The 26,996-nt window shown below is 48.9% G+C and overlaps 1 protein-coding gene across 2 annotated transcripts in view; it reads right to left on the reverse strand.

Moving 5' to 3' along the window:
* Positions 1 to 13,880, reverse strand: part of OLFM2 (olfactomedin 2) — a 54,550-nt gene extending 40,670 nt beyond the window's left edge. Inside the window, exon 1 of one of the 2 annotated variants that reach the window (XM_068980730.1) lies at positions 13,776 to 13,880. In XM_068980730.1, the coding sequence (XP_068836831.1) occupies positions 13,776 to 13,880 (105 nt within the window). Of the gene's footprint in view, positions 1 to 13,745 lie in introns of both variants that reach the window. The other variant, XM_068980731.1, reaches the window with a different exon arrangement.
* Positions 13,881 to 26,996: the final 13,116 nt, after the last annotated feature.

Below are 26,996 nucleotides of genomic sequence, written 5' to 3' on the forward strand. Positions count from 1 at the left end.
TAGTAGGTGGAGAATAAATATTTGCCAACTGAATTGCTCAATGAGTGAGTGAATGACAGCTTCCCGAGTCCCTGAAGTCCCTGTTATTGGGTTTTCTGAGACTCCCTGTACTCTTTATCAAAAACTCTTACTTCACTGGGCCATATTAGGGTTTTTTTTTAATTCCAAATAGATGCTCCGACATCCCCAGGCAGACAGCCAGGAACTGTGATGTTTGGAGGCAAATAAGAATGAAGAGAGATGTCAGGGAAGAGTGCACAGTGGGAGAGGAAACCGTGGCTTTAAAGGACTGACTCTCAGAGCAGGAGAGAAACAGATGAAGCTGGAAGGCTACTGGGACACTATGATGATAATGCCAGGACTGAAATGCAGTGGATAAAGAATCTCTTTGCATTTCAAAAATATTCATAATAGGGGACTTCCCTGGTGGTCCAGTGGCTAAGACTCTGTGCTCCCAATGCAGGGGGCCTGAGTTCCATTCCTGGTCAGGGAACTAGACCCCACATGCCACAACTAAGAGTTGGCATGCTGCAGCTAAAGACCCCTTGTGCTGCCACTAAGACCTGGTACAGCTACATAAATAAATATTTTTTTTTAAGAATATTAATAATGATGATTCTATTCAGTGTTAGAGATAGTCCCTAACACACACTGAGCTCCACCTGTGCTGGGTGCCACTTTAAGCCATACCTGAGCATGGGCGGCCATAACTGGCCCTGATGGGAGAGGGGTGTCAAACAGGGGAGAATCTCAGCTAAGACAGCCTGAGTGAGGCTGACTCGGGGCTCTGGATTTGCACTTGTGTAACTTGGGTCTTCTCCTCCATGGTTCTCTAAAAAGGGTCTGAAAAGGTCACTCATGCTGGCTTTGAGATCTCATTTTGCCAGGAACCCTGGAGAATTTTTTAGGGGGGGTCGGTCATTTGCATCCCAAATAGTGACATGTGGGTGCTGGGGTACACAGGGGGCTCTGTGACTGTGGACATCAGTGTTCATCCACAGGCTCCTGTGGGCATCTGCATTCTGGACACACATGGAACATCTGGACACATCTGTGACGAGTCATGTGCATGGCTGCATATGAGCATACATCGAGGGGAATGCTGGTGTGCATCACTGGGCCAGAGCAAATATACATGCCTCTTGCACTGCTGTCCATAGCTGCGAACATTCCCTTCGTTTAGACGTGTTCACAAGCGTCTATTCCCATATGCAATTTGTGAGCCCACAAGCCAGTCTGCATAAGGACTCTTAAATATATATATAAATATTATACACACATATGTACACACACACACATATATATATATATGTATATATGGGCTTTCCAGGTGGCTCACTGCTAAAGAATCCACCTGCCAATGCAGGAAGACTCGGGTTCAATCCTTGGGTCGGGAAGATCCCCTGGAGAAGGAAATGGTAACCCACTCCAATATTCTTGCCTGGAGGATCCCATGGACAGAGGAGCCTAGCAGGCTTCAGCCGATGGGGTCACAAAAGAGGTGCCATGACTTAGCAACTAAACACCACAACATATCTTTATATATATCAGGTGTACACTGCATACATGTGTATTTATATACCTCTCTCCTTGAGTCCTCAAGTCCATGTTAGCCACGTACATAAATGCACACTGCTTAATCCAGAAACTGCACTGCCACAGTGCCCATCACAGAAGGGAATGCCCCCTTATAAATACCCATGACCCTCTGTGTGCTCATCTGCACAGCCAGGTACGTATCTGTATGTCTAATCAGGAGCCACAAGCATGTTACACATTTGTGTCCATTCAAGAAGATCCCTGCCCTTCCATGTATTCATATAACTCTCCATGTGCATTTGTGTCCATCTGCCTGTAACAGCGAATATTTCCACATTCCTCTCAGCAGGAACTGACATCTGTATATGTTCTGTCAGTTGCCCTCTTAGGTCTCCTCAACCAATTCATTAGCATGGCAGTCAGTCCTGAAATATTCCTGCAGAATTTATGCTTTACTAATAAGCCTGGTGTCCTGCTGAGGTCACATGGCACTTTACAAGGGCTAATGGAGCCAGCTTCGGCCAGCAGGGCTGGGGATTCCTGGTCTCCTAGAATAGCCAGAGAATGCGCTCACCGGAATGAGCACATTTCTCTTCCTTCTCACTGCACCAAATGCCCCAGCCAACGCCTGTCTGCAGAACGGAAGTCACATTTCAAGGTATGTTTATCACCCAAATGCTACCCTGGCATCACATTAAGGGGGGCATCATCGTCTTTGTCATTATACTGAAGGCTGCATCGCTGGTGGACGCTATCCTGAGGGCTGCCTCAACAAACTGTGTGCAGTGGGAACGGACAGGCAGAGGTAAGAAGTAATCCCAAGGGACCTGGTGGGACTAGAGCAATGGAAGAAATGAGGACCCTGGCACTATGTCCTGGGGGAAGGAAGCTACAGAGGAGCAAACAGGGCATCAAGACTTGGCACTCAGGGACTTCCCTGGTGGTCCAGTGGCTAAGACTCCATGCTTCCAATGCAGGGGTCTTGGGTTTGATCCCTGGTCAGGGAACTAGATCTCACATGCTGCAACTAAGACCCAGTGCAGCTCTGGGGGGACCAGCAGATCTCCAGCCTCTGCCTGAGTCTATGCACCCGAGGCCACCTTGCTCTTCTGGATGGATGGATAGGGCAGCGGGGAGAAGGCTGTTATAAATTAAACATTGAGACACCATCTGAGCACCAGACTGCCGTCACCTCATTGGCTGGTTCTCTCCCAGGAGGCTGCGGGACCGCAGGGTGGGGGAGAGGGCAGGGGAAGTGGCTCGCTTAATTAATTAGTCCTAATTGAGATATCTTTGTAAATACCCCTTTATGGAAGGACATGATCCCATCATTTCCTGGGAATTTGCCATCTCTATTTGTCCGCAGCCCCTGAGCATCGCAGAAATGACAACAAAAGAAAGAGCAGTCCAAAAGACTGCTGGAGATTTATCCGTGCTTCTGATGATGACAGCAGCACCGAGGGGTTGGGGGAGGAGGCTCAGAGATACACAGAGACCCGGGCGGGGCAGCAGGCAAGGAGAGATGGGGAACTGAAATACTGGGCAGGAGGCGGCAACAAGCAATAGGGAGACCAAGCGACACAGGCAGAGTCAAGAAATGCAGGCTCTGGAATACAGGAAGAAAGAAAGACAGCCAGAGATGGGCGGAGAAACTTCACACCAGGGAAGACCAGAAGTGGGGACAGATGGACCACGGCTGGGCCAACAGGCCTTCCTCTGCCTTTTCCCGCCTCGCCCGGTCTCCCCATCTCTTAGGCAAACTACCCACTGCGGCAGCGGCAACCATCAAGCCTGATTCCTCTTTGGCCCTTGCTCCCCTCCCCTTCGCTCTCCCTCCCCCAATCACTCCTGCAATCATCTTCCTTGTTCAAAATGAGCTTCCGCAGCTGTAGCCCAGACAGCTGTTCCATCTTGGAGCCAATGCTGGGTCCTGGTGGCTGGGTCCTAGAGGGACACCCTCCTGGGCAGCAGAGTGGGTGGGGGAGGGTGGGGGAGGGTTCAGGCTCGCCAAGAGCTTGGGCACCCACTCACCCTTCACCCCAGACTCCCATTAAAGTGTGCCTCCCATCCCCAGCATCACCAGGGGTACAGACACTCCCCGCTTGTCCTTCTAGGGCCTTCGAGGGCTGATGCTGGCCTGGCCCATCCCGTCCCATTCACTGAATCCTGCCCAACACAGGTTCCAGCTTTGTCCTGTCTCAGGAGCCCTCTCAGGTCTGAGAATTTGAGCCTCAACCCTACCCCCTGTCAGGGTCCTGGACTGTGATACAGCAACTATGGCAATAATGGAAACAGAATCCTAGAGAGAGACACAGATAGACAGAGACTGAGAGACAGATGTGGCTTCCCACGTGGCACAGCAGTGAAGAATCCACCTGCCAAGGCAGGAGATGCAAGAAACGAGGGCTCACTCCCTGGGTTGGGAAGATCCCCTGGAGAAAGGAATGGCCACCCACTCCAGTATTCTTGCCTGGAGAATTTCAGGGACAGAGGAGCCTGGTGGGCTAGAGTCCATGGGGTCGCAAAGAGTCGGACCCGACTGAGCACACACACGTGGCGTGGCACAGGAGATAGACGTGGAAGAGATATAGTGATAGACACATCAAGAGGCAGAGATGACAGAACCAGAGCCAAAGAGACTCATAAAGACACAGAGGAAGGAGGAAGGAGACTCACAGACAGAGAGAGGCAAGAGAGAGATGGAGAGAAGACAGTGGGACAGAGACAAAGAGAGGCAGACATGAGACACAGGCAGACAAACAGATACCCACCAATATCCACTCAACACACACTTTTTGAGGGGACTTCCCTGGTGGCCTAGCGGCTATTATTCCACATTCCCAATGCGAAGGGGCCTGGGCTCGATCGCTGGCCAGGGAACTAGATCCCACACGCTGCAACTAAGAGTTCACAGCTGGCAACTATTAATAAAAGATCCTGCATGCTGCAACTAAGACTCAGTGCAACCAAATAAATACAAATAATAAACAAAGGAAAAAAGCCTCCATTTATTGAATGCCTATTATGTGATGAATCTGCCTGCAATGCAGAAGACCTGGGTTCGATCCCTGGGTTGGGAAGATCCCCTGGAGAAGGGATAGGCTATCCACTCCAGTATTCTGACCTGGAGAATTCCATGGCCTTTACAGTCCTCGGGGTTGCAAAGAGTCGATCACGACTGAGCAACTTTCAATTTTTCACTTTCTATTATGTGATGGCGACACACAGTGAAGACAAAGAGAGAGGAATAAAGTAGCTAATGAGACAACAATATGAGAGACAGAGAGAGAGACACAGAGAGAGACTTAAAAGACAATGTTTAAAAATAGAGACGCATCAAGGCTGAGACAAGACAGGACTGAGAACCAGCCTGGTCCTTCAGATCTCTCAGTGGCAACTTCTTCACTCCCACACACAAAGACACCCAACCCCACATCAAACTCTCTCCAAGCGCCTGAACCTCCCCCGGAAGGCTGCTTTTCTTCCTCGCCCAGCTTCGCGGCTGCTCCTCTCTGGAGCTTCACAAAGAGGCGTTAGCCACCCAGGGCCAGAGGTGAGAAGGACGCTGGGGGGAATGCAGACACCAAGAGGCAAAAACCAGAGCTTCCCTCTGGAAGAGAAGGAAGCCTGTTTTAACTGCACTCAAGCAGCCCCAGGGTTCAGACTACCCTCCCTTGGTAGCTGTCCATGGTGCTGTTAGTGGTGCCAATTGGATGGGCAAAGGCAGCATTTCAAGCCATTTCTACGTGTTGCATCAAGCTCGGGTGGTAGTCAGCAGCAGCCAACGGCTTGGTCCCTGCCTACCTCACCAGATCATCAAACAGAACACCTGCCATTCCAGCCCAACACCTCTACATCCCCTGTTCTCTTGGCCTCTCTCCCTCCAAGTTACCAGCTCCGTCTTTACCCAGCTCTTACTCATCCTTCAGGTCTCAGGGCAAACATCACCTCCTCAGGGAAGGTGACTAGTCCCTCCCAACTTCCTGTCCTCATAGTTCCACACCTTCTCCTTCACAGCCCCCACTAATTTTTAATAATCTAGAAGTGTGCAAATGGCTATTTGCACAATTCCAGGTTCACTGTCTCCCTACGAAGCTTTGTGAGGAAAGAGACCAAGTCTTCCCTGTTCACTGCTCTATCCCCAGCCCCCAGCACAGGACTTGGCACGGAAGAGCTCAGAGATCGCTAGTCGGGGATGATTGCTTTCTGGTTGCAAGATCACTTCATAACTTTTATGTGGGCTGCTGGCAACGTGCCCGTTTGTTGGACATCCATTCAAACAGAGAAGAGTTGAGAAACAAAGACACAAGGGGAAAAAAAGTTTTAAGAAACAAACGTTCCTGAGGAATTCTCTAGCAGTCCAGTGGTGAGGACTCTGCACCTTCACTGCTGAGGGTGAGGGGTCAATCCCCCATTGGAGAACTAAGATCCTACAAGCCACAGTGCCAAATTAATTAATTAATTAAATAGAAAAGAGAAAGAAACAGGCACTTCTGAGCCACGGGAGAAGATTGAGTTGTTGTTATTCAGTTGCTAAGTCATGTCTGACTCTTTACAACCCCATGGACTCCAGAGTGTCAGGCTTCCCTGTCCTTCACTATCTCCTGGAGTTTGCTCAAACTCATATAGTCACAGAAATACTCAATCAAGGCTCAGAAGTTTCACACAGCAGAAAGAAGGGTCAGTAGTGTCATGGGGCAGAACTGAGACCATTCAAGAAATACCTACTGCCCCAAATGAGACAGCTTCAGTAACGAACAAGAGGGACAAAGTTTTTGCTTGCACGGCACTACCGTTCTGTTGGTAGAAGACACTTACCAACATGATTTCAGACCAGGATGAGTACTGGGAAAATAACAGAACAGGTTCAAATAATAAAGTGGGGGCATTTTAGCTGGGGAGGCCAGGGGGGCTCTCTCTGAGGAGATAATGTTTGAGCCTGAATCAGAGGGGTGAGAAGGAGCTGGCTAGAGGAAGGATGTTCCCAGAAGATGGGAACAAGTTCCAGAGGCAGGAACGAGCATGGGATAGCAAGGTGGTCCTTCCTAGATCTGAAACACAGGCAGGTATAGATTTGTGATGATTATAATCGCTAACCTTCACAGGCTCCTTCCATATGCCGGGCACACTGCTAAACACCACGCTATACAGTATATATTGTTACAATACAATATATATATATATTGTTGTCCCCATTTTATGGGTGAAGAAACTGAGGTTTACTGAATTGGGCCAGGTAAGAAGTTTAGATCTGCTGCAAGTGAGATGGGGAAATTTTTAAATGAGACAAATTTCACACTCCTAGTCTAGAAGGCTATGCTAACAATTAGGCCTCTAGAAAAATGCATTCCTGCTCCGAAGTCCTCCAGGTCCCCCATTCTTTGACGCTCAGAACAAGGTAAAGGCAGACTTCCCTGGTGGTGCACGGGGTAAGAATCCGCCTGCCAATGCAGAGGACATGGGTTTGATCCCTGGTCTGGGAGGATTCCACGTGCCACGGAGCAACTAAGCCTATGCACCACAAGAATTGAGTTTTACCTCTAAAGCCCACAAGACACAACTACTGAGCCCACACGCTGCATCTGCTGACGCCCATAAGCCTAGAGCCTGTGGTCCCCAAGAGGAGCCCTCGCAATGAGAAGCCCTCACACGGCAACATAGAGTAGCCCCCACTCAACACCACTAGCAAAAGCCCTCACCAGCAAGGAAGACCCATGCAACCAAAACTGAAAATAAATACATAAATAAAATTTTTAAAGAATGAAGTATAGGCACCTCAGGGCAAATCCCATCATGACATGGTCCCCCCTGGCCACTTGGGCCACTTTCACACCCTTCCCATCCTGGTACATATTGGTGTTTAATAAATAGCTGTTAAGTGAATAAATGGGATGCCAGGGAGGGTGCTGAGCACGAAAGGGATGGTGACTCAGGTGTTCAGTTTTTCTGAATTGCTTGCATCTCTCTGTCCTCAACAGGATGCTCCTCACCTCCGAGCCTTTGTCCCCGCTGTTCCTCCTGCCTGGAGCCCCCCTGCTCTGCTTTCACCTGGCCAATTCCTTCTCCACTTTAAGACTCAGTTGGACATCACCACCTCCAGGAAAGCTCCATCACACCCCGGCTGATTTCAATGCCCCTCTCCTGTGTCCCCGCAACACTCTAGAAATATCCCTGTCTCCAGGCATACCATGACGTGTCACAAGTACTGTGGATGAGACAGTGATCTGATTGAAGTCAGGGCTTTATTCATCTCTACATTCCACAGTCCAGGACCCTTCCCAGTACAAAACAGGTACTCAAATATTTCCTGACATATTGAGGTGTTTGAACAGAAGCCGTAGTCCACAATTAGCAGCAAGTGAATAGGCAGGTGTGGGTGAAATCCACAATACTTCACCTCCTTGGTTCCTGCCCTGGTCCAGTCCCCATCATCACTCACCTGGACCAGGGCTGCGGCCTCTTCCCCAGTCTCCTGGCTCCTGCCCTTACCTCCCACAATCTGTCCATCCTACAGGGGCCAGAGAAAAACTGTGAACACCTGAGTCACCATCCCTCTATGCTCAGCATCCCCCTGGCATCTCATTTATTCACTTAAAAACTGTTCCTTGAACACCAACTGTGTGCCAGCCCCAGTGCTAAGGCACAGGGGCTACAACAGTCAACCAAAATGGATTTTAAAAAAATCTCTGCCCTCAGGGAGCTAGCGTTTCAAGGGGGAGGGTCAGACAACAAAATAAATAAATCAACTACACTGTGAGCAACAGAAGGGTAAAAGCGCACTGCTGAGGGCTTCCCAGGTGGTCTAGTGGTTAAGAATCTGCCTGCCAATTCGGGGGACAAGGGTTCGATCCCTGGTCCGGGAAGATCCCACATGCACTGGAGCAACGAAGCCTCTGTGCTGCAACTACTGAAGCCTGTGTGCCTTGAGCCCGTGCACCACAACAAGAGAAACCACCACAGTAAGAATTCCGAGCACTGCAACAAACGTCAGCCCCCTCTTGCTGCAACTAGAGAAAGCCCGAGTGCAGCAATGGAGACCCAGGCACAGCCAAAATTAAATAGATAAGCTGGTTTTTTTTTTAAGTGAAATGCGGAAAAGGAAAGCATGAAAGGAGGACAGATAATGTGCAACAAGTTGCAAGTTAAATATAAAATCCTTGCAAGTCTCTCTCCCACAAACATGAGGTGGCTCCCACCACCTCCCTACCCTCATTTCTTCTTGCTTTCCCCTTCACTCACTCTGCTTCAGCCACACTGGTTTCCTCACCGTCGCTCCAAAACTTCCGACATATTCCCACCTCAGGGCCTTTGCACTTGCTGTTACCTCCACTTACTTCCTTCAGATCTCTGTTCAAATGTCACCTCCTAAGAGACATCTACTCAATCTAAAATAGTCTCCCCAAGACTCTCCACTCCCCTTATACTGCTCTATGGTTCTTCACAGCACATTTATCACTCTGTGTGTGTGGTGGGGGGCGGGGGGTGGTGGTGGTGGTGTGAGCTCAGTTGTTTTAGTTGTGTCCAACTCTTTTTGACCCCACAGACTGTAGCCCACCAGGCTCTTCTCTCCATGATGTTCTTCAGGCAAGAATATGGTTGCCATGCCCTCCTCCAGGAGATCTTCCCAACCCAGGGATTGAACCCTGCATCTCCTGCCTTGCAGGCAGATTCTTTACCACTGATTATGGGGGAAGCCCTGTATCACCATGTATATATTATCGATTTATCTGTGCACTTATCTATTTGTCCCCCTTCCTGCCCTAGAATGTCAGTTCCCCCAGGACGAGATATCTGTCTGTTTTGTTCATGGTCATATCCTTGCCACTTGGAAGAGTGCCTGGCACATAATAGGTGCTCAATAAATATTCGTTGAATGAATTAATGAATGGAGAGAATCTCCAAGAGAATTCTTGTTATAGAATAAGAGGAGGAGGGATCAGTAGTATACAGCCATGTTTAGGGTTGTTCATAAATATTTGGCCACGTCTCTCTGTTCCAGGTCATAGTAGGGCCCCCTGTCTCACCCTCTTTGGGGTTAAGCATGCCATGTGACTTGTGCTGACCAATGAAATGTGAGCAGAAGTAACATGGGGTTTCCAGGGGGAAGCTTTAGGAGGCAGTGAGTGGGGCTATGCTGTGCCTTGCTCTCCCTGTTTCAATGATCATGTCACCATAGAACCTCCTTCATTCCAGGTCCCTGACTACCACCGACAGAGCTCACCAGCCAACACGGATGCATAGTGCAAGCACAAAATAAACCAGTGCAGTGTTAAATCACTGAGTTGTGAGGCCACTTGCTACAGTCCTTCCTTGCCTCAACTGACTGCGTATTAGGGTCCTTTCCCCACTGAAAACCATCAAGAAAAGAAAAGGATTCCGAACTTTGGTTCTTACTGGGAAGTCCTCAAAAAGCCTCTTGCTGATAGCTGCCAGACGGTCCTTGTTTCTCCCAGGAGGAAAATGGTTCTCCCCCAACAGAATATTCCTCCTTCATCTCTCCTTCCTTCCCTCCATCCCTCAAGCAGGAGGGGATGGGCAAGGGCATAACAGATAAGATGCAGGTAACTCACTTCAGGCCCTGTAATGACGGCAGCCGCTGGCAATGGGGCTGACAATGCTCAGTCTGGCTCTGAATTTATGACCCCCAGGTGAGAAACCATTCCGCTGAAGGCTCCCATCCCACAGGGATGGTTTATGGCTGGGAGTTGGCCAAAGGTAGTAGCAGAGGCAGTTTCCCCTCCCCCTCTCTTCCAGGGACAGTTTGTAACAGCATCTTTCAGTATCTCTTAGAATGCTAAGCTGTTTCTCTGGATCAGATCAGGGAGGTGAAGAATGGCCAGAGGATCCGGGCTCATTCCATCCTCAAAGAGACCCATTTTAAAGGGCCTGCTTCAGGACCAGGAATTCTCACTACCCGGGTTCCTGAACCCCTCAGCTTAACCAGGTTGCTGCTATGTACCTTCCCACAACTCTTCCCTATTAAACACCTACTCTGCGCCTTCCATTTGTTCCTCAATCCTTATGAAAGTGGATTACTGATTTAGACACTTGACAAATATTTATTCCACGTCTATTATGTGCTTGGCTGTAATGGCAAACAGAGAAGCCTCTCCTTACTGAACCTAGCCATTTGTTTTTATTTGAAGGTGGAATCCTTATGAAGATGCAATTGTTGATTCAGCCACTTGACAAATACTTATTGTAGGCTCACTATACATCAGGTCTTAGGTTTCAATAATGAGTAAAACACAGATGTCCTCATGGATCCTGTGGTTTAGTGGGGACCCTCCTTGATGAATGAGGACATTGGAGCTTAGAGAGATTAAATAATTTTCCCCAAGGTCATAAGACTGGTAACTTGTAGGACCAGAATTCAAACCCAGATTCCTCTGACTCAGAGTCCTGCCGCTGAGCATCTACTGTGTCAGGCATTGAACTGGGATTTTCAGGCATACACACACTTGACATAAAGAAAATACTCAATAATTTTACTGAATAAACAAAAGAGCTGGATGGATAGAGAGATGGATGGATGGAAGGATGGATGCATGGAAGAACTGATTAAGAGACAGATAATGAATAATAGGTGAATGGAAAGATAGATGGATGGAGAGGTGGATGGAGAAACAAGTGGAAGGATGAAGAGATGAATGGGTAGGAGGATGGTTAACTGGATGAATGAATGGATGGAGAGGTGAGTGGATAGATGTTTGGGTAGATGAAACAATGAGTATAAAGATAGTTGGATGGATAGATAGATGAAAGGATGAATGGATGAGGACCTGGATGACAGCCCTCTTACCCACAACAGTTCTGTGAGGTAGAAATTATCATTCCCATTTTATAGATGAGGAAACTTCTGCCTACAGTGGTCATGTTGCTGGCCCGGAGTGCAAATCATAGAGCAAGTTGGGGGAAAGTCTGCATTTCAACCTATGTCTACAGATTCTCAAGACCCTTTCTAGAGCACCCTCATGTCACAGTCTCCTTCTAGGTGCTACCCTGAGTTTTCTGGCATCTCACCCCATAGAGCTCTTCTAGCAAGGCTGAGTGAGACTGAGGGATGGGGATGGGGATCAAGGGTGGGAGAACTACCAGCTTTTAGTAGGTAACTTCATGGAAGCATTGATCAAGGTCCTGTCAGCTACAGATAGGCTAGAGTGGAGACCACATCAGACCACACACCCCCTCACACTTACAGAAAAATTGACACACACAGGAATCCTCCCACACATAAAACTAGGCACACACACCATTCATAGATAAACACTTGAACATATATGCACGCACTTCTAAAGACAGACACGTCCACATTTATATGCACACGAACATATCTGCCAAGACCTATTTACACACACAAAGTCATAATTCAGAGACGTGCTGTTACACACTTATGTACACAGTCCCCAGACATTACCCATATGCTGTACATGATACGAGCACACATTTACACTGACTCACACTTTTTAGATGGTAAGGGAGTGGAATAATCTGGCTTCTGACTTCAATGAGAAGCCATCTCTCCCCGTCCCCAAAGGGCAACAGTAAGAAGTCTGTCTCAGAGTCATGTAGACAGACATATGCACACATGCAATTACATACATGCAAACCCACAGTCAGGGACATACAACTGCAGATACACACTTAGACACATCCACACCCAGACACAGTGAGTGCCCAGGGACACACCCACTCAGTCTGGAATGCACCCTTACGTACAGGCAGACACATCTATGCCCTCATGCCAGCAAAGCACATGAACTTTCTCAAAACCTCCACTCACACATGCCCCCAAAGACACACCAAAACCCACGCATAGACAGATACACCAGGACATTGCTTGATGTGACTGACACACAGAAAGACATTGTTTCACACACTGACTTCAATTCTGAGAATTCAGACTGAAAGCCCTCACCTGGGCCAAACCCAGTGACAATTCCTTCCAGGGGCTGATGAAGCACAGGACACAGCACTGCTGCCTCTACTTGCCCACAACCCTTGGGAGCAAAGACCTCTTTCCTTTCAGGGTGGTGGCCATTGGAGGCTCAAGAGGGGAGCTGATGAAGCTGGGGGACCGTCAAGCAGGAGAGGGAGACCCCATGAATTCCAGATCCAGATATTGGGAGGAGTCCCAAAACCAGACTGAAAAGGGGAAGGGATGAGGGGTATGGGGCATACCTAGAGGAGCCTGAGGGAAATTTGTCCAGGAGCATGTCTCCCCAGGACACCAAGACCACCATCATTAACCCTGAAGGAGCACCGCCCCCCGCCCCCCCCCGCCCCGACACACACACATCCTGCCCTCTCTCACTGTGCCCCCTCACCCCCAGCCAAATTCCATGACTTAGGAAGCTAGAGGATGAAGGTGATAGAAGAGGATAGGATGGCATGGGGAAGGCAGCAAACCTGGAGTTTCTGGGGGCAGCACAGAGCCCCAGGCCCTGCTCTCTGCAGCCCCTCCCGCGGAGTCTGAGACCCCCATCTGCCTCCTAGGGTTTCAGCACATGGTGAGACAGGTAATTAGAAGGGAGATGCTGGGGGGTGGGGCGGGGTTGCACAGGGGAGAGGAAAGGAGAGACAGAAAAAAAGGAACACTAAGTCAGAGACAGCTCAACAGAGACTCACAGAGAGGGGAAACAGAGAAACAAATCGGAGGAAAAAGAAATCAAGAAGACAGAGCGAGACAGACAGGGAAACCCACAGAGAGAGACAAAGCTAGAAGAGAGGGAGAGAGACAGACAGACTGATAGGCATACGGGACTACTCAGAGACATCAAGACACAAGCAGGGAGAGACTGGGACAGTGGAGACGCTCTGAGACCCGAGATTTCCCCATTCAGAGGCTGGGTTCCTCCCAGACCCCCGAATCTACCCTCCCTCTTCGCCCCATTCAGCCCGGACCAGGCTCAATTCCGCAGCCCTTGCTGCCTGCGCCCCGGGGCCGGAGCGAGCCTAGTACCTTGTTGCCACTCGGACACTGCACATTAAGCCTAAGAAATAATCATAACAATAATAAAGGCGCCGCGGAGGTGGCCGGGGGTCCCAGGGCGCCTCCGCCTCGGCGTCCAGCCCCCAGCCCAGGGAGGGCGCCCCTGGGACCGGGCGCGCGGGGAAAGCAGGGGGCGGGGGCCCCCGGGGGCTGCGGCGGCGGCTCGGGCACCACGCCCCCCCTCGGGAGCGCCCCCTGCGCGGCGGCCACTCACGATTTTCTCGGAGGCGCCCGCGCGGGACACGGTGCCGTTGAGCCCCACGAGCGAGGGCAGCGTCTGCGACATCCAGTTAGTGACCATGGCCATGGTGCTGAGCACGGCCCCGATCTTCAGCAGCGGTACCGACATCGCGCCCCCGCCTCATGCCCCGCGGCCGCCCGCCGCCTGGCGCTCCGTCCCTCGCCGCCCAGTCGCCCCAGGGGACGCGAGCGCGAGCTGGGGGCCGGGCCGGGGCCAGGCCGGCCGGGGGGCTCCGGGACGCGGGCTGCGGCTCTGCGCGCCCGGCGGGGCTCCGCTTATAAAGCGCCGCCTCGGCCCCCCCCCCCCCGCACCCCCTCCCGCGCCTCCGCGCCGGGCACTTCCAGCCGCCGTGACGTCACGGCTCCGGCCCGGAGCCCGGCAGGGGGCGGGGGGCGCCGGACTACACCCCCCCGGGCCTGGCCACCCCGCTCTGCGCGGGACCCACCCATCCCGCGAGGGGCCCCCTCCGGCGGCCTCCCCCACCTGCCCCACCCCCACCGCCGCGGCATCCCGGCCCCGCCCCCATTGGTGTCCCCGCCCCCAGTTACCCCCCAACACCCCCAACCCCGGTGAGGTATTCCCGGGCCACTCTCCACGCACAGCCCCTCTCTTAGACCCCCGGGTGCTTGGCCAGCGTCTAAATGGGCACCCGCCCCACCCCGACCATCCAAAGCTGGCAGGGGGCGGGGGAGGGGCGGCCGAAGTCGCAAGTCCCTATCCACCTACTGCTAGGACACCGACACCGGCTCCCTAAAAACTGGGAGACCAGGCATGGGGTGGGTGGACTCTGGTGCGCTCCCTTGAATGGGAAGGCCAAGGGCCTCCTTTTCCTTGGGGAAGGGGCACCCCGGTACCAGGACCATTCTGGAGACCACTTGGTCGTTTTCGGACGAGGGAAGCCTCGAGTGGCGCGTCCGAGACCAATAGATGTGATTACTCGGATGAAGGTTCGGGAATGGGGTCACTTTTGCAGTAGGAGGACCCGCCCCCCAAATGACTCCAAGGGGCGGCATGGCCACCCCCGACGGCTGAGACAGGAACTAGCCTTTTGCCGACAAGTCCCAGGCGGGTCTCCACTCACATCTTGAACTTAGGGTGAGGGCGGCGAACTGATGCTTTGGAGCCTCCTCCAGACCCCAGGGACCAGCTCCCCGGCCCGCCCCTTCGAAGGAGGGGGGCGTGCAGTGGCCCCCGACTTTCCACCCACGCACCAGCCGGCGGCGGGGGCGGCCAGGCCGCCAGGAGGAGAGCCCGGCCGGTTTTAATTTCCTCTGTTTTCCCTGCACTCACGCCCCCTCCTGGCGTCCCCGCATCACCTCGCGTGGCCGCCGCCACCGTCGCCTTCAGCCCGCGGCCGCCGCCGTCTGGAGGCGGCGATGACTCAGGCCTTTCCTGGGTAGTGGCCGCTCACCGCCCTCGGGAGTAGCGCTGGGCATGGGGGGTACAGATGGTGGGGGTCTTGAACAATCCTTTTTTTCTGAGCTTAACGATCCGGAGAGGCAGGTTCTGCCCTTATGTGACCTCAAGCAATGACCTCTCTCTGCCTCAGTTTCCTCATCTGCAAAGTGGATGGTTTTAAGGATCCGCAGACCTAACACCTGTAGATGGCTCCCGTGTCCTGACAATGAAGTAAAAGATTTATTGAGCATCTACTGTGTCCCAAGCACCATGAACAACAGATTTAAAAAGCCCTGCCTTGGTGGAGCTGAACATTCTATAGCCAACAAAGGTCCTTCTAGTCAAAGCTATGTTTTTTTCAGTAGTCATGCACACATGTGAGAGCTGGACCATAAAGAAGGCTGAGCGCCAAAGAACTAATGCCTTCGAACTGTGGTGTTGGAGAAGATTCTTAAGAGTCCCTTGGACTGCAAGGAGAGCAAACCAGTCAATTCTAAAGGAAATCAACCCTGAATATTCATTGGAAGGACTGATGTTGAAGCTGAAGCTCCCATACTTTTGGCCACCTGATGTGAAGAGTCGACTCATTGGAAAACACCCTGATGCTGGGAAAGACTGAAGGTAGGAGGAGAAAGGGACAACAGAGGATGAGATGGTTGGATGGCATCACCGACTCAATGGACATGAGTTTGAGCAAGCTCCGGGAGTTGGTGACGGACAGGGAAGCCTGGTGTGCTGCAGGCCATGGGGTTACAAGCAGCCGGACAAGACTGAGCAACTGAACAACAATAGGATCAGAAGCCAACACATGGGGATGGAGAGGAAGGGGCATATGGGCTAAGTAGGGGAGTCAAACTTTAATCGAGGTGGTTGGGAAAAGTGACATTTGAGCAGAGACCTGAAGAAAGTGGAGGGAGCCATTTGGATATCTGAAGGAAGAGCTCCAGGCAGGAAGCATAGCAAGTGCAAAGGCCCTGAGACAGAAGCAAGTGTTCAAGGAACAGGAAAGACGCCAGCGTGCAGGTTGCAGCAGGTTAAGCTGGGGAGAGATGGTGCTTGTAAAGCACTTTGCTGCTTGTCTGGGACATCGTGTTTCATAAATAGCTGACATTGTTATTATCTGCAACTGATAATGAGCTTTAGAAAAATGAGATGTCTCTTTGCCTACTTGTACTACAGCTTGCATTTAGGAGTGCTGAACACTTTGCAAATACAGTTGCTGAGTACTGGGTGAAATCCCCTGTGAAAAGTACAGCACCTTCCCTATTTACAAGAGAGGAAACCACTCAGAGAGGAGCCAGGAGATAAATTCGAGCCCAGGATTTGAATCTAGGTGGGTCTGATTTCAGATCCCCAAGCCGCTGGGCTCCAAGCCCTCCCAGTTTAGAGAATTTGAAACAGGATGATACTCTTACTCACTCACTGTTGGTGATGCAGGAAACTGCACCAGCTCCTTCCAGCCAAACTCCTTCAAGGAGTGGTCTACACTCACAGCTATACTTGCTGTCTCTGCTCCCTCACCTCCCATTTCCTGTATGCTCCCACAGTCCTCTCACTAAAGGACCAGTGGCCCTACAATTTGTTCATCCCACAGGCTCATTTAGTCACTCTCGCAGGTAAGCCCTTGTGGATCATTCCCTTCTTGAAAGTCATTTGTCCTTTGAATTCAGTGCTGCACCATCACTGTCTCCTGCCTTCTTCCTCAATGTCTCCTGGGGCTTTGTCCTAGGTTCCCAGCCCCTGTCATTCTGCATTCTGTGCCTGGACCATCCAGCACACTCACTCCTAGGGTTAGGGTTGCATTCAGCACACTCCCACCTCAGGACCTTTGCACTTGCTGTCTTCACTATTAACATAGATATACACGTTGTTTGTTCATTTTTAAATTTTTCACTGTATTTATTTATTTCGGCTGTACCATGATATGTGAAAGCTTCCCTGTTGGCTCAGATGGTAAAGAGTCCGCCTGCAATGTTCAAGACCCAGGTTCGATCCCTGGGTTGGGAAGATCCCCTGAAGAAGGAAATGGCAACCCACTCCAGTATTCTTGCCTGGGAAATCACCATGAACAGAGGTGCCTGGCAGGCTACAGTCCATGGGGTTACAATGAGTTGGACACGACTGAACTACTAACACAGTGGGACAAATGGCATGTGGGACCTTAGTTCCCCAACCAGGGATTGAACCCAGGCTCAATACATTGGAAAACAGAGTTTTATCACCACTGGACCGCCAGGGACGTCCCTAACTTCATTTATTTATTTGGCCATGCCACCGGGCATGAGGGATCTTAGTTTCCTGACCAGTGACTGAATCTACACCCTCTACCGTGGAAGTGCAGAGTCATAACCACTGGATGGCCAAGGAAGTCTCTGTGGTTTATTCCTTTATTTCACTTATATTTCTGGGCTATCACTATGTAGGTCAGAGCCATACTCTACCTTTCTCCAGAAAACTACATTTCCCAGGTTCTCTGGCACCCTGGCTTCCTGTTAGTCCCACCCAATGAGAGGCCCTAGAGGGAGACTGGAGAGTGAGGAGGAAGGGAGAGGGCCAGGGTATTTCTTCTTTCGCTCTCTGCTAGGGTGGCAGTGTGTATTCTGACAGTGGCCACACCTTCTCTATGATCCCATGATCCCAGCTCCCACAGCCTCTTCCTCATCGCACCCTCCCTTTTGCCTTGTCCCTCCAGTAGCTTTGTGCTGTGGCTTATTCCTGGATTCCCTGATCATTCCATCAGTTTGGCTTCTCAACTCTTCCATTTCGTGACAAACTAATTCTCTATATTATTAATACACTTCCTCTCGAAACACCTAGAGTGGTTTGTTCCCCTGCCTGGACTCTGAGTGATCTGACCACTGTATCCTGAAGACCTCCCCTGCACCACCCCCCCATCTCCATCAGCACCACCAACACCACCACCACCTCTCCATCCCTTATCCTGCTCTACTTTTCTTTGAACGACATCGATCACCATGTGACACTGTATTGTACTTTTGTTTCTGGTCTGTCTCTTCCACTAGACTTTCAGCTTCACAAGGGCTCCTACGTGCCTGTGTTCTCCACAGCTGCATCCTTACAGCTTAGGATAGTGCTTGGCATATAACAGTAAGTGCTCAAGGGGCTTCCTGGGTGGCTCAGTAGGTAAAGAATCTGCCTGCAATGCAGGAGACACGAGTTCAATCCCTGGGTCAGGAAGATCCCCTGGAGGAAGGGACGGCAGCCCACTCCAGTATTCTTGCCTGGGAAATCCCATGGACAGAGGAGCCTGGTGGGCTACAATCCAAACGGTCACAAAAAGTTGGACACAACTGAAGCGATTGAGCACACACGCACACATGCACAGGCGCTCAAGAAATTATTGAATTGGCTGAATCTACAACCGAGACTCCCAAAGGTATTTCTACAAGCCATATCTCCACCTAGAGCTCAAATTCCTATGCCCATCTCCTCCCTGCACATCTCCACCTGTGTCTTTCACAGGACTAATCACATATGACATCCACCAGGCAAACCTCAATCAAAAAGACAGGCAGAAGCAGGTGCTGGTGATGATGTGAGGAGACCAAAACCTCTTGCTAGTGGAAATATAAAATGTTGCAGACTTCTCTGAGGGTCCAGTGGGTAAGAATCCTCCTGCCAATGCAGGGAACATGGGTTCGATCCCTGATCCGGGAAGATCCTATATGCCGCAGAGCAACTAAACCCATACACCACAACTTGAACCTGCACTCTAGAGTCCCTGCTCCTCAACAAGAGAAGCCACCACAGTGAGAAGCCCCTGTACCACAACGAAGAATAGCTTCTGCTCACTGCAACTAGAGAAAACCCATGCGGAGCAAGGAAGACCCAGTGCAGCGAGCCAAAAATTAATTTAAAAAGTAAAATAAACTGTTGCAACTACTTTGAGAGACAGTTTAGCAGCTTCTTAAAATGTTAAACAGAAATTGACCGTAAGACTCAACAATTCCATCCACTCAAGAGAAATGAAAGTATATGTCCATAGAAAGACTTGCATATGAATATTCATAACAGCACTGTTCACAATGAAACAATTCAAACGCTCATCAACTGGTGAAATGATACACTATGTGGTACTTCCATACACCGTGGTACATCCATACAACTGGTGAACACATCCATACCACTGTGGCTCAGTGGTCAAGAATCTGCCTGCCAATGCAAGAGATGTGGCTTCGATCCTTTGATCCAGGAAGTTCCCACGTGTGGCAAAGCAGTTAAGGCCGTGTGTCACGACTACTGCACCTGTGCTCTAGAGCCTCGACTACTGGGCCCACAGGCCCTGAGCACCCTAGAGTCAGCGCTGCACAACAGGAGAAGCCGCTGCAGTGAGAGCCTGAGCAACAAAGGGTAGCCCCCGTTCAATGCAGCTAGAAAAAAGACCTCACAGCACAACCAAAAATAAATAAAATTGAAAAAAGAATAAGGAACAAACAACTGATATATGCTTCAACATGGGTGAACCTTACACATATTTTGCTAAGTGAAAGAAATCAGATACAAAAGGCCACATTTTGTATGATTTCTATTTACACAAAATGTCCAGAAAAGGCGAATACAGAGACAAAGAAATTAGAGCAGTGATTGTCTGAAATGGGATGGGGTGGGAATGAACTGCAAACAGGCATGACGGATCTTTTGCACGTGATATAAATGTCCTCAAACTAGATTGGGATGATGTTTGCACAATTCTGAAAATTTACTCAGTCACTGAGTTGCACAGTTAGGTGGATTTAATGGTATACAAAGTGAAAATGAAAGTCGCTCAATCATGTCAGACTCTGCGACCCCATGGACTGTAACCCGCTGGGCTCCTCTGTCCATGGGATTCTCCAGGCAAGAATAGTGGAGTGGGTTGCCATTTCCTTCTCCAGGGGATCTTCCCAACCCAGGGATCGAACCCAGGTCTCCTGCATTGCAGGTGGATTCTTTACTGTCCGAGCCCAGAGAAGACCAATGATATATAAATTATACCTCAAAAAAACTGTTTAAAAGGGGGACCATGCCTAAACTTTCCCTGAAAGCTCCCTCCCCCGAGGAACCCTGTACTGACATGAGAATGCAGCTGCTGCTGCTAAGTCCCTTCAGTCGTGTCCGACTCTGTGTGACCCCATAGACAGCAGCCCACCAGGCTCCCCCGCCCCTGGGATTCTCCAGGCAAGAACACTGGAGTGGGTTGCCATTGCCTTCTCCAGTGCATGAAAGTGAAAAGTGAAAGGGCAGTCACTCAGTTGTGTCCGACTCTTCGAAACCCCGTGGACTGCAGCCTACCAGGCTCCTCCGTCCATGGGATTCTCCAGGCAAGAGTACTGGAGTGGGGTGCCATTGCCTTCTCCGGACATGAGAATGAGTTCTTCCTTAATTTCTTTTTTTTTTTTTTTTGCAGCATGTGGGGTCTTAGTTCCCCGACCAGGAATTGAACCCACAACCCCTGCAGTAGAAGCATGGAGTCTTACACTGGGCCACCAAGGACGTCCCTTCCTTAAATTCTACATTCTATATTTCTTGCTTGCCCTACCCTGGTCCTGGCCCAGATGCACCCACAGTTAGAAACCATCAATTATGCCCCTCTTGTGTTCTTTCTCTGTCCTACTCCTCCATTCACATTATCACCAATGCCAGCTGAAACTGATGTAGACATATCTCCAGAAATGTCCCTTTTTCACTGTCACCATCACCACTCTAAACATCGTGTTGGGGAGTGCTACAGATTGAATGTCAGTATCCCCCTACTCCTTCTAAATTCACATGCTGAAAGCTAACCTTCAATGTGATAGTGTCTGGAGGTGAAGCCTTTGGGAGGTGACTAGGTCCTGAGGGTGGAGTCCTCATGTACAGGATTAGTGCCCTAATACAGAGACCCCCAGAGAGCTCCCTCTCCTTCCACGTGAGGACACAGTGAGAAGACACCGAGAAGCTGGTCCTCACCAGACACCAAACCTACCAGCGCTTTCACTCTGATCCGGGGCTTCCCCAACTCCAGAACTAAATAGAATTCTGTTGTTTATAAGCCACCTGGTCTATGTTATTCTATTACAGCAACCTGAACACACCAGGAGTCATGAGAAGAAATCTTTTTCCCCTGACCTGAAAATTATCAGGAGGAAAAAAAGTTTGTAACAGTCAGAAACAGTAACAATAATTGCTAAGGTTTATTGAGTACTTATTATGAGAAGGCAGTGGCACCCCACTCCAGTACTCTTGCCTGGAAAATCCCATGGACAGAGAAGCCTGGTAGGCTGCAGTCCATGGGGTTGTGAAGAGTCGGACACAACTGGGTGACTTCATTTTCACTTTTCACTTTCATGCATTGGAGAAGGAAATGGCAACCCACTCCAGTGTTCTTGCCTGGAGGATCCCAGGGACGGGGAGCCCCGTGGGCTGCCGTCTATGAGGTCGCACAGAGTCGGACACGACTGAAGCGACTTAGCAGCAGCAGCAGCAGAGGTAGAAGCTTTCTTTGGAAGGAAAGCTATGACAAACCTAGACAGTGTATTAAAAAGCAGAGACATTTTGCCAACAAAGGTTCATACAGTCAAAGGTATGGTTTTTCCAGTAGTCATGTACGTATGTGAGAGTTGGACCATAAAGGAGGCTGAGCACTGAAGCACTGATGCTTTCAAATTGTGGTGCTGGAGAAGACTTGTGAGAGTCCTTTGGACAGCAAGGAGATCAAATCACTTGTTCCTAAAGGAAATCAACTCTGGATATTCATTGGAAGGACTAATCCTGAACCTCCAGTACTTTGGCCACCTGATGCGAATAGTCAGCTCATTGGAAAAGACTCTGATGCTGGGGAAGATTGAAAGCAAAAGGAGATAGGGACAGAAGAGGCTAAGATGGTTAGATAGCATCACCAACCAATGGACATGAATTTGGACTAACTCTGGGAGATAGTGAAGGACAGGGAAGCCTGGCATGCTGCAGTCCATGGAGGTGCAAAGAGCTGGACACAGCTTAGCAAGTGAACAACACCAACATGAGCTAGGCACCATTTGTAGCAATGTACATGTAATCACTCATTTACCCTCAGAATACCAATATGAAGTAGATAATTTCAATTTTTAAAATGAGGAAATAGTGGCACAAAGATGCTAAGAAATTTTTCCAAGATCCCCTGGAATCTAGCCCAGACTCTGGAGCTAGATTCCTGGATCATTCGGCCCTATTCAAAGGGGAAAGAATAAGTGTTGATCTGTACCTCACGTCATATACAAAAACCAATTCCAGATAGATTTTACATCTAAATGTGAGAGGTAAACAATGTGTATTTTAAGTAAATATAGAAGAACATCTTCATTACTGTGGGGTGGGCAAAGATTTCTAAACCAGGACACTAACAAGCACTAACCTTGAAGGAAAAACATTATTATGTAAACTACATTCAGGGACTTCCCTGGTTAGTCCAGGGGTTGAGCATTATCCTTCCAAAGCATGGGATGTGGGTTTGATCCTTAGTCAAGGAACTAAGATCCCACATGCTGTGGGGCAACTAAGCCTGCAAGCTGCAACCAGAGAAGCGGCACAGCAAAGACCCAACCCAGCACAGCCCAAAATAATTAAAGTTCATTTGTTAAAAAAAAAAAAAATACCATAGTTAAAAATAAACTACATTCAAATTAAATTCTATTTATCAAAGACATTAAGAGAATGAAAAGACAAGCCACATAGTGGAAGATACTTGCAATCCTATGTCCAACAAAGAACTGATATCCTAATTTTAATTTATATGAGAAACAGAAATACAGATACAAAATTTGGATGTATACAAAACACATATTCTTACAAATTAATAAGAAAAAGGCAGACAGCCTAATAGCAAAATGGGCGAAAGACTTGAAAAGGCATTTCACAAAAGGGAATACTCAAGTGGTCAATATACATGTGAAAAGGTATTTAAATATTATTAGTCATCATGAAATGTAAATTAAACCCAAAATGTGATACCACTATACACCCATCAGAATGTCTAAAGTGAAACAAAGACAACACCAAGTGTTGGTAATGATGCAGAGCAGCTGAAGGCTCAGACGCCACTAGCGGGACAGTAAACTGGTAAATTCTTTGAAGAGTCTTTGAAACTTTCAAAGACTGTTTGGCACTTACCTCCTCAAGTTCAATATATTCCTCCCCTGTGTATGCGTTCAGTTACTAAGTCATATCTGACTTTTTGTGATCCCAGGGACTGTAGACCACCAGGCTCTTCGGTCCATGGAATTCTCCAGGCAAAAATACTGGAGTAGGTTGCCATTTCCTATTCCAGGGGATCTTACTGAGATCAAACTTGTGTCTCCTGCATCTCCTGTATTGGCAGGCAGCTTCTTTACCACTGAGCCACCTGGAAAGCCCATATTCCTCCCCTATGACTCAGCAGTCCTTCTAGGTATATATACTTGAGTCTCACTATTTGTGGGTTCCGTGTTGTCAAACTCACCTACTCACTACAATTTATTTGTAACCCCAAAATCAATCCTCCTGGAGCTTTTGTGGTGATCCATGGATGTTCACAGGGTAGCAAAAATACTGAGTCACTGACACACAGGTTCCCAATGGAGAGCCAGTGCAGCCATGCTGTGGGCCTCTTGTTTCAGTTCTCATAACTGCAAACAACTTTCTCTCTCACAGTCTACTTCATGCCGAAACTTTCACATTCTCATGCACTTTATTGGTGATCTCGCTGTTTTAAGAGACCACGTGCACAGTGCTAAGTTCTGTCTAGTGTTCTAGGCAAAAGAAGGTTGTAAAGTGTCTTCTAGAGAAAATAGGACTCATTGATAAGCTTTGCTCGAGAGTGTCTTTGGGGGACTCAGTTGGTGGTCCAGTGGTTAAGAATCTGCCTTACAATGCAGGGGACGCAGGTTGGAGCCCTGGTTAGGAGAACTAAGATCCCATATGCGGAGGAGTAACTAAGCCTGAGTGTTGCCTGCATGCTCTGGAGCCTGTGCGCCACAACTAGAGAGGCCCCTTGACGCAACGACTGAACCCTAGAGACACAACTAGAGAAAGTCCCTGCACAGCAAGGAAACATCCCGCAAGACACAAGATCCCGCGAGCCACAGCTAAGACCTGATGTAACCAAGTAAATTAATTTAACTAAGGTTTAAAAAAAGAATGCCTTCGGCCATGAGTTTGATGCCAATGAATCAGCAACATATATTAAATAAAGTATTTTTAAACACAAACATTCATAAAAGGGGTTTGCATATCGTTTCATAAACAAAAATGGGACCAGAGCCTTGCAGGAATCTAATGCCATGATGACTCAGTATTCACAGCATACAGTCTTCACCTCACTAATTCTTTGTAGAACATAATCCCTTCGAAAAAAGAGAATCTACTGTATATATACACCCAACAGAAATGCAAACAAGCATCACTAAAGGCAGGTATCAGGGTGTTTATTTAAGAATGTTTGTGTCAGCCACAAACTTCACCAACCCAAATGCCAAGAAACAGTAGAATGGATATATCGCACTCGATATATTCACACAATGGAACACCACAAAGCAATAGAAACAAGCAGTCTACCTCAAAACAATAATATGGAGGAAGCTGACACGCACTATGCTCAGCAAAACAAACTAGGCACCCAAAACAATATATTTAGTGACTTCATTAAGTTGAAAAGCAGGTCAAACCAGTGATAGTGAGACTATGCACTCGGTGGACAGGGAAAGTGAAAGCACAGATGGAAACTAGAAGAGGCATCAGGGGGCTCCGGATTCTTACAAAGTTCTGTTTCTCAACCCAGTACTGGTCCCATTATGTCACTTTAAGACAATTTCTAAAGAGCACTGTTATGATTTGCATACCTCTTTGTAGATATGTTTTATGTCAAAAAGGAAGTTCATTCAAAAGTATGAACCAAGATACCAAGCATAAAGAGACTTCCCAGGTGGCTCAGTGGTAGAGAATCTGCCCGCCAATGCGGGAGAGCCGGGTTCAATCCCTGATCTGGCAAGATCCCCTGGAGAAAGAAACGACAACCCACTCCAGGATTCTTGCCTGGGGAATCCCACGGACGGAGGAGCCTGGCAGGCTACAGGCCAGAGTCCTAAAAGAGTCGGTGACGACTTAGCAACTTAACAACAACCACCAAGTATAAAATGTAAGTGTCATTTCTGTTTGATGTGCAGCAGGTAAAAATGCTAGAATGTCCAGTGGAAAAGCTAGAAAAAATAAACCAAGCAAAACTCAGTGTCCTTTGCAAGAAGCCAAGTGGCCTCTGTCAAAGGGACCATGTTGGCTCCCATGATATTTCATTCACACAGAGGAAAGGCATGAATTTCTGTCCACACATACAGAGCTTTGCATCCCTCAGAACTCACAAACACACATGGTATTAATCTTCTAGCCTGTGCCTGCCTTGAGCTTTTTTTTTTTTTTTTTTTTGCTTGGTTACAACAGGTGTTTAGAAATGGTGTTGAAACATCTTCTCCCAGGAATTCTCTCTCTTGCCATCTCTGCTTTCCTGCCTGGTTCAGAATTCCAAGAGGAGACTCCAAAGGAGACAGCAGGCCTGGCTGAGGACTTTGGCCACTATACAATGAGACGCACATTCCCCCTGCCCCCTAAATGTTGGTCCTGCTCTACCCACGGCTGCCACCAACTTGCCTCTGGTTTTGTTAGCTCTTGTAATAATTCTGTTTTCATACCTTTATTCTCCCTATGCCGGCCTGTCTTCCAAGTTACAACCAGAGGATCTCTCCCTCTTACAAATCCAACCGTGTCTCATTCCTGGCTTTAAAACCTTGTATTTAAACAACACAAAAGCAGACATCCCAATTTTGAAAATGGACAAAGGTCTTGACTAGACATTTCTCCAAAGAAGATATACAGATGGCAAACAACAACAACAACAAAAAATAACGCATGAAAAAATGCTCAACATCATTAGCTCTTCTTTTTCCAACATCACTTAATGAAACGCAAATTGAGGCCACAATGAAGAACCGCCTTACACACCTTCAAATGAGAGCCCAGGAGCCACAACTATTGAGCTGATGTGCCGGAAGTACTGACGCCCGAGCACCCTAGAGCTGGTGTTCTACAACAAGAGAAGCCACTGCAATGAGAAGCCTGCACACCACAACTCGAGAGGAGCCCCCGTTCATCACAACTATATAAAAGCCCACAAGCAACAAAGACCCAGCACAGCCAAAAATAAATAAATTAATTAAAAATAAATAAAATTTCTTTTTTAAATAGTAGCACTTCTTTTTTTAAGAGTAAACCAGCACTGAGAACCTACTGGATTTCCCAGAAGCAACACAAGTCAGTTTCTCTGCACAGACTTCATGGAACTTATTCTAACTCCTCTCTGCTCCTTCTGGTTTCTTCTTGATTTGTGGCTGAGCTCTGAATGGATGAGGGCTTCCCTGGTGGCTCAGATGGTAAAGAATCTGCCTGCAAAACAGGGGACTTGGGTTTGGTCTGGGGATCAGGAAGATCCCCTGGAGAAGGGAATGGTTACCCATTCCAGTATTCTTGCCTGGGAAACCCCAGAGATAGAGCTACAGTCCATGGGGTCACAAAGAGTTGAGCACAACTGAGCAACTAACACTCTGAATGGATGGGACTGTGAAACAGACCAGGCTTCTGTTCTGGAAGTGAAGATAAGTCAATGTTCTCAGACATGAGTTCCTGGAAAAACGTGAACAAAGTCTCCTGCCCCTGCCACAAAGCCCTTCTCCCCAACACAGCCAGGCTCAACTTGAAAGAAGTTAAATCTTCATCTCACTCCTTGAGAGCTCAGTCACCCAGCTTCGGTGTCTGGTATAAGGCTCGAAACACAGAAGACTCACA

This window comes from Capricornis sumatraensis, chromosome 9 (genome assembly GCF_032405125.1).
Source record: "Capricornis sumatraensis isolate serow.1 chromosome 9, serow.2, whole genome shotgun sequence".
NCBI classification, from domain to species: domain Eukaryota; kingdom Metazoa; phylum Chordata; class Mammalia; order Artiodactyla; family Bovidae; genus Capricornis; species Capricornis sumatraensis.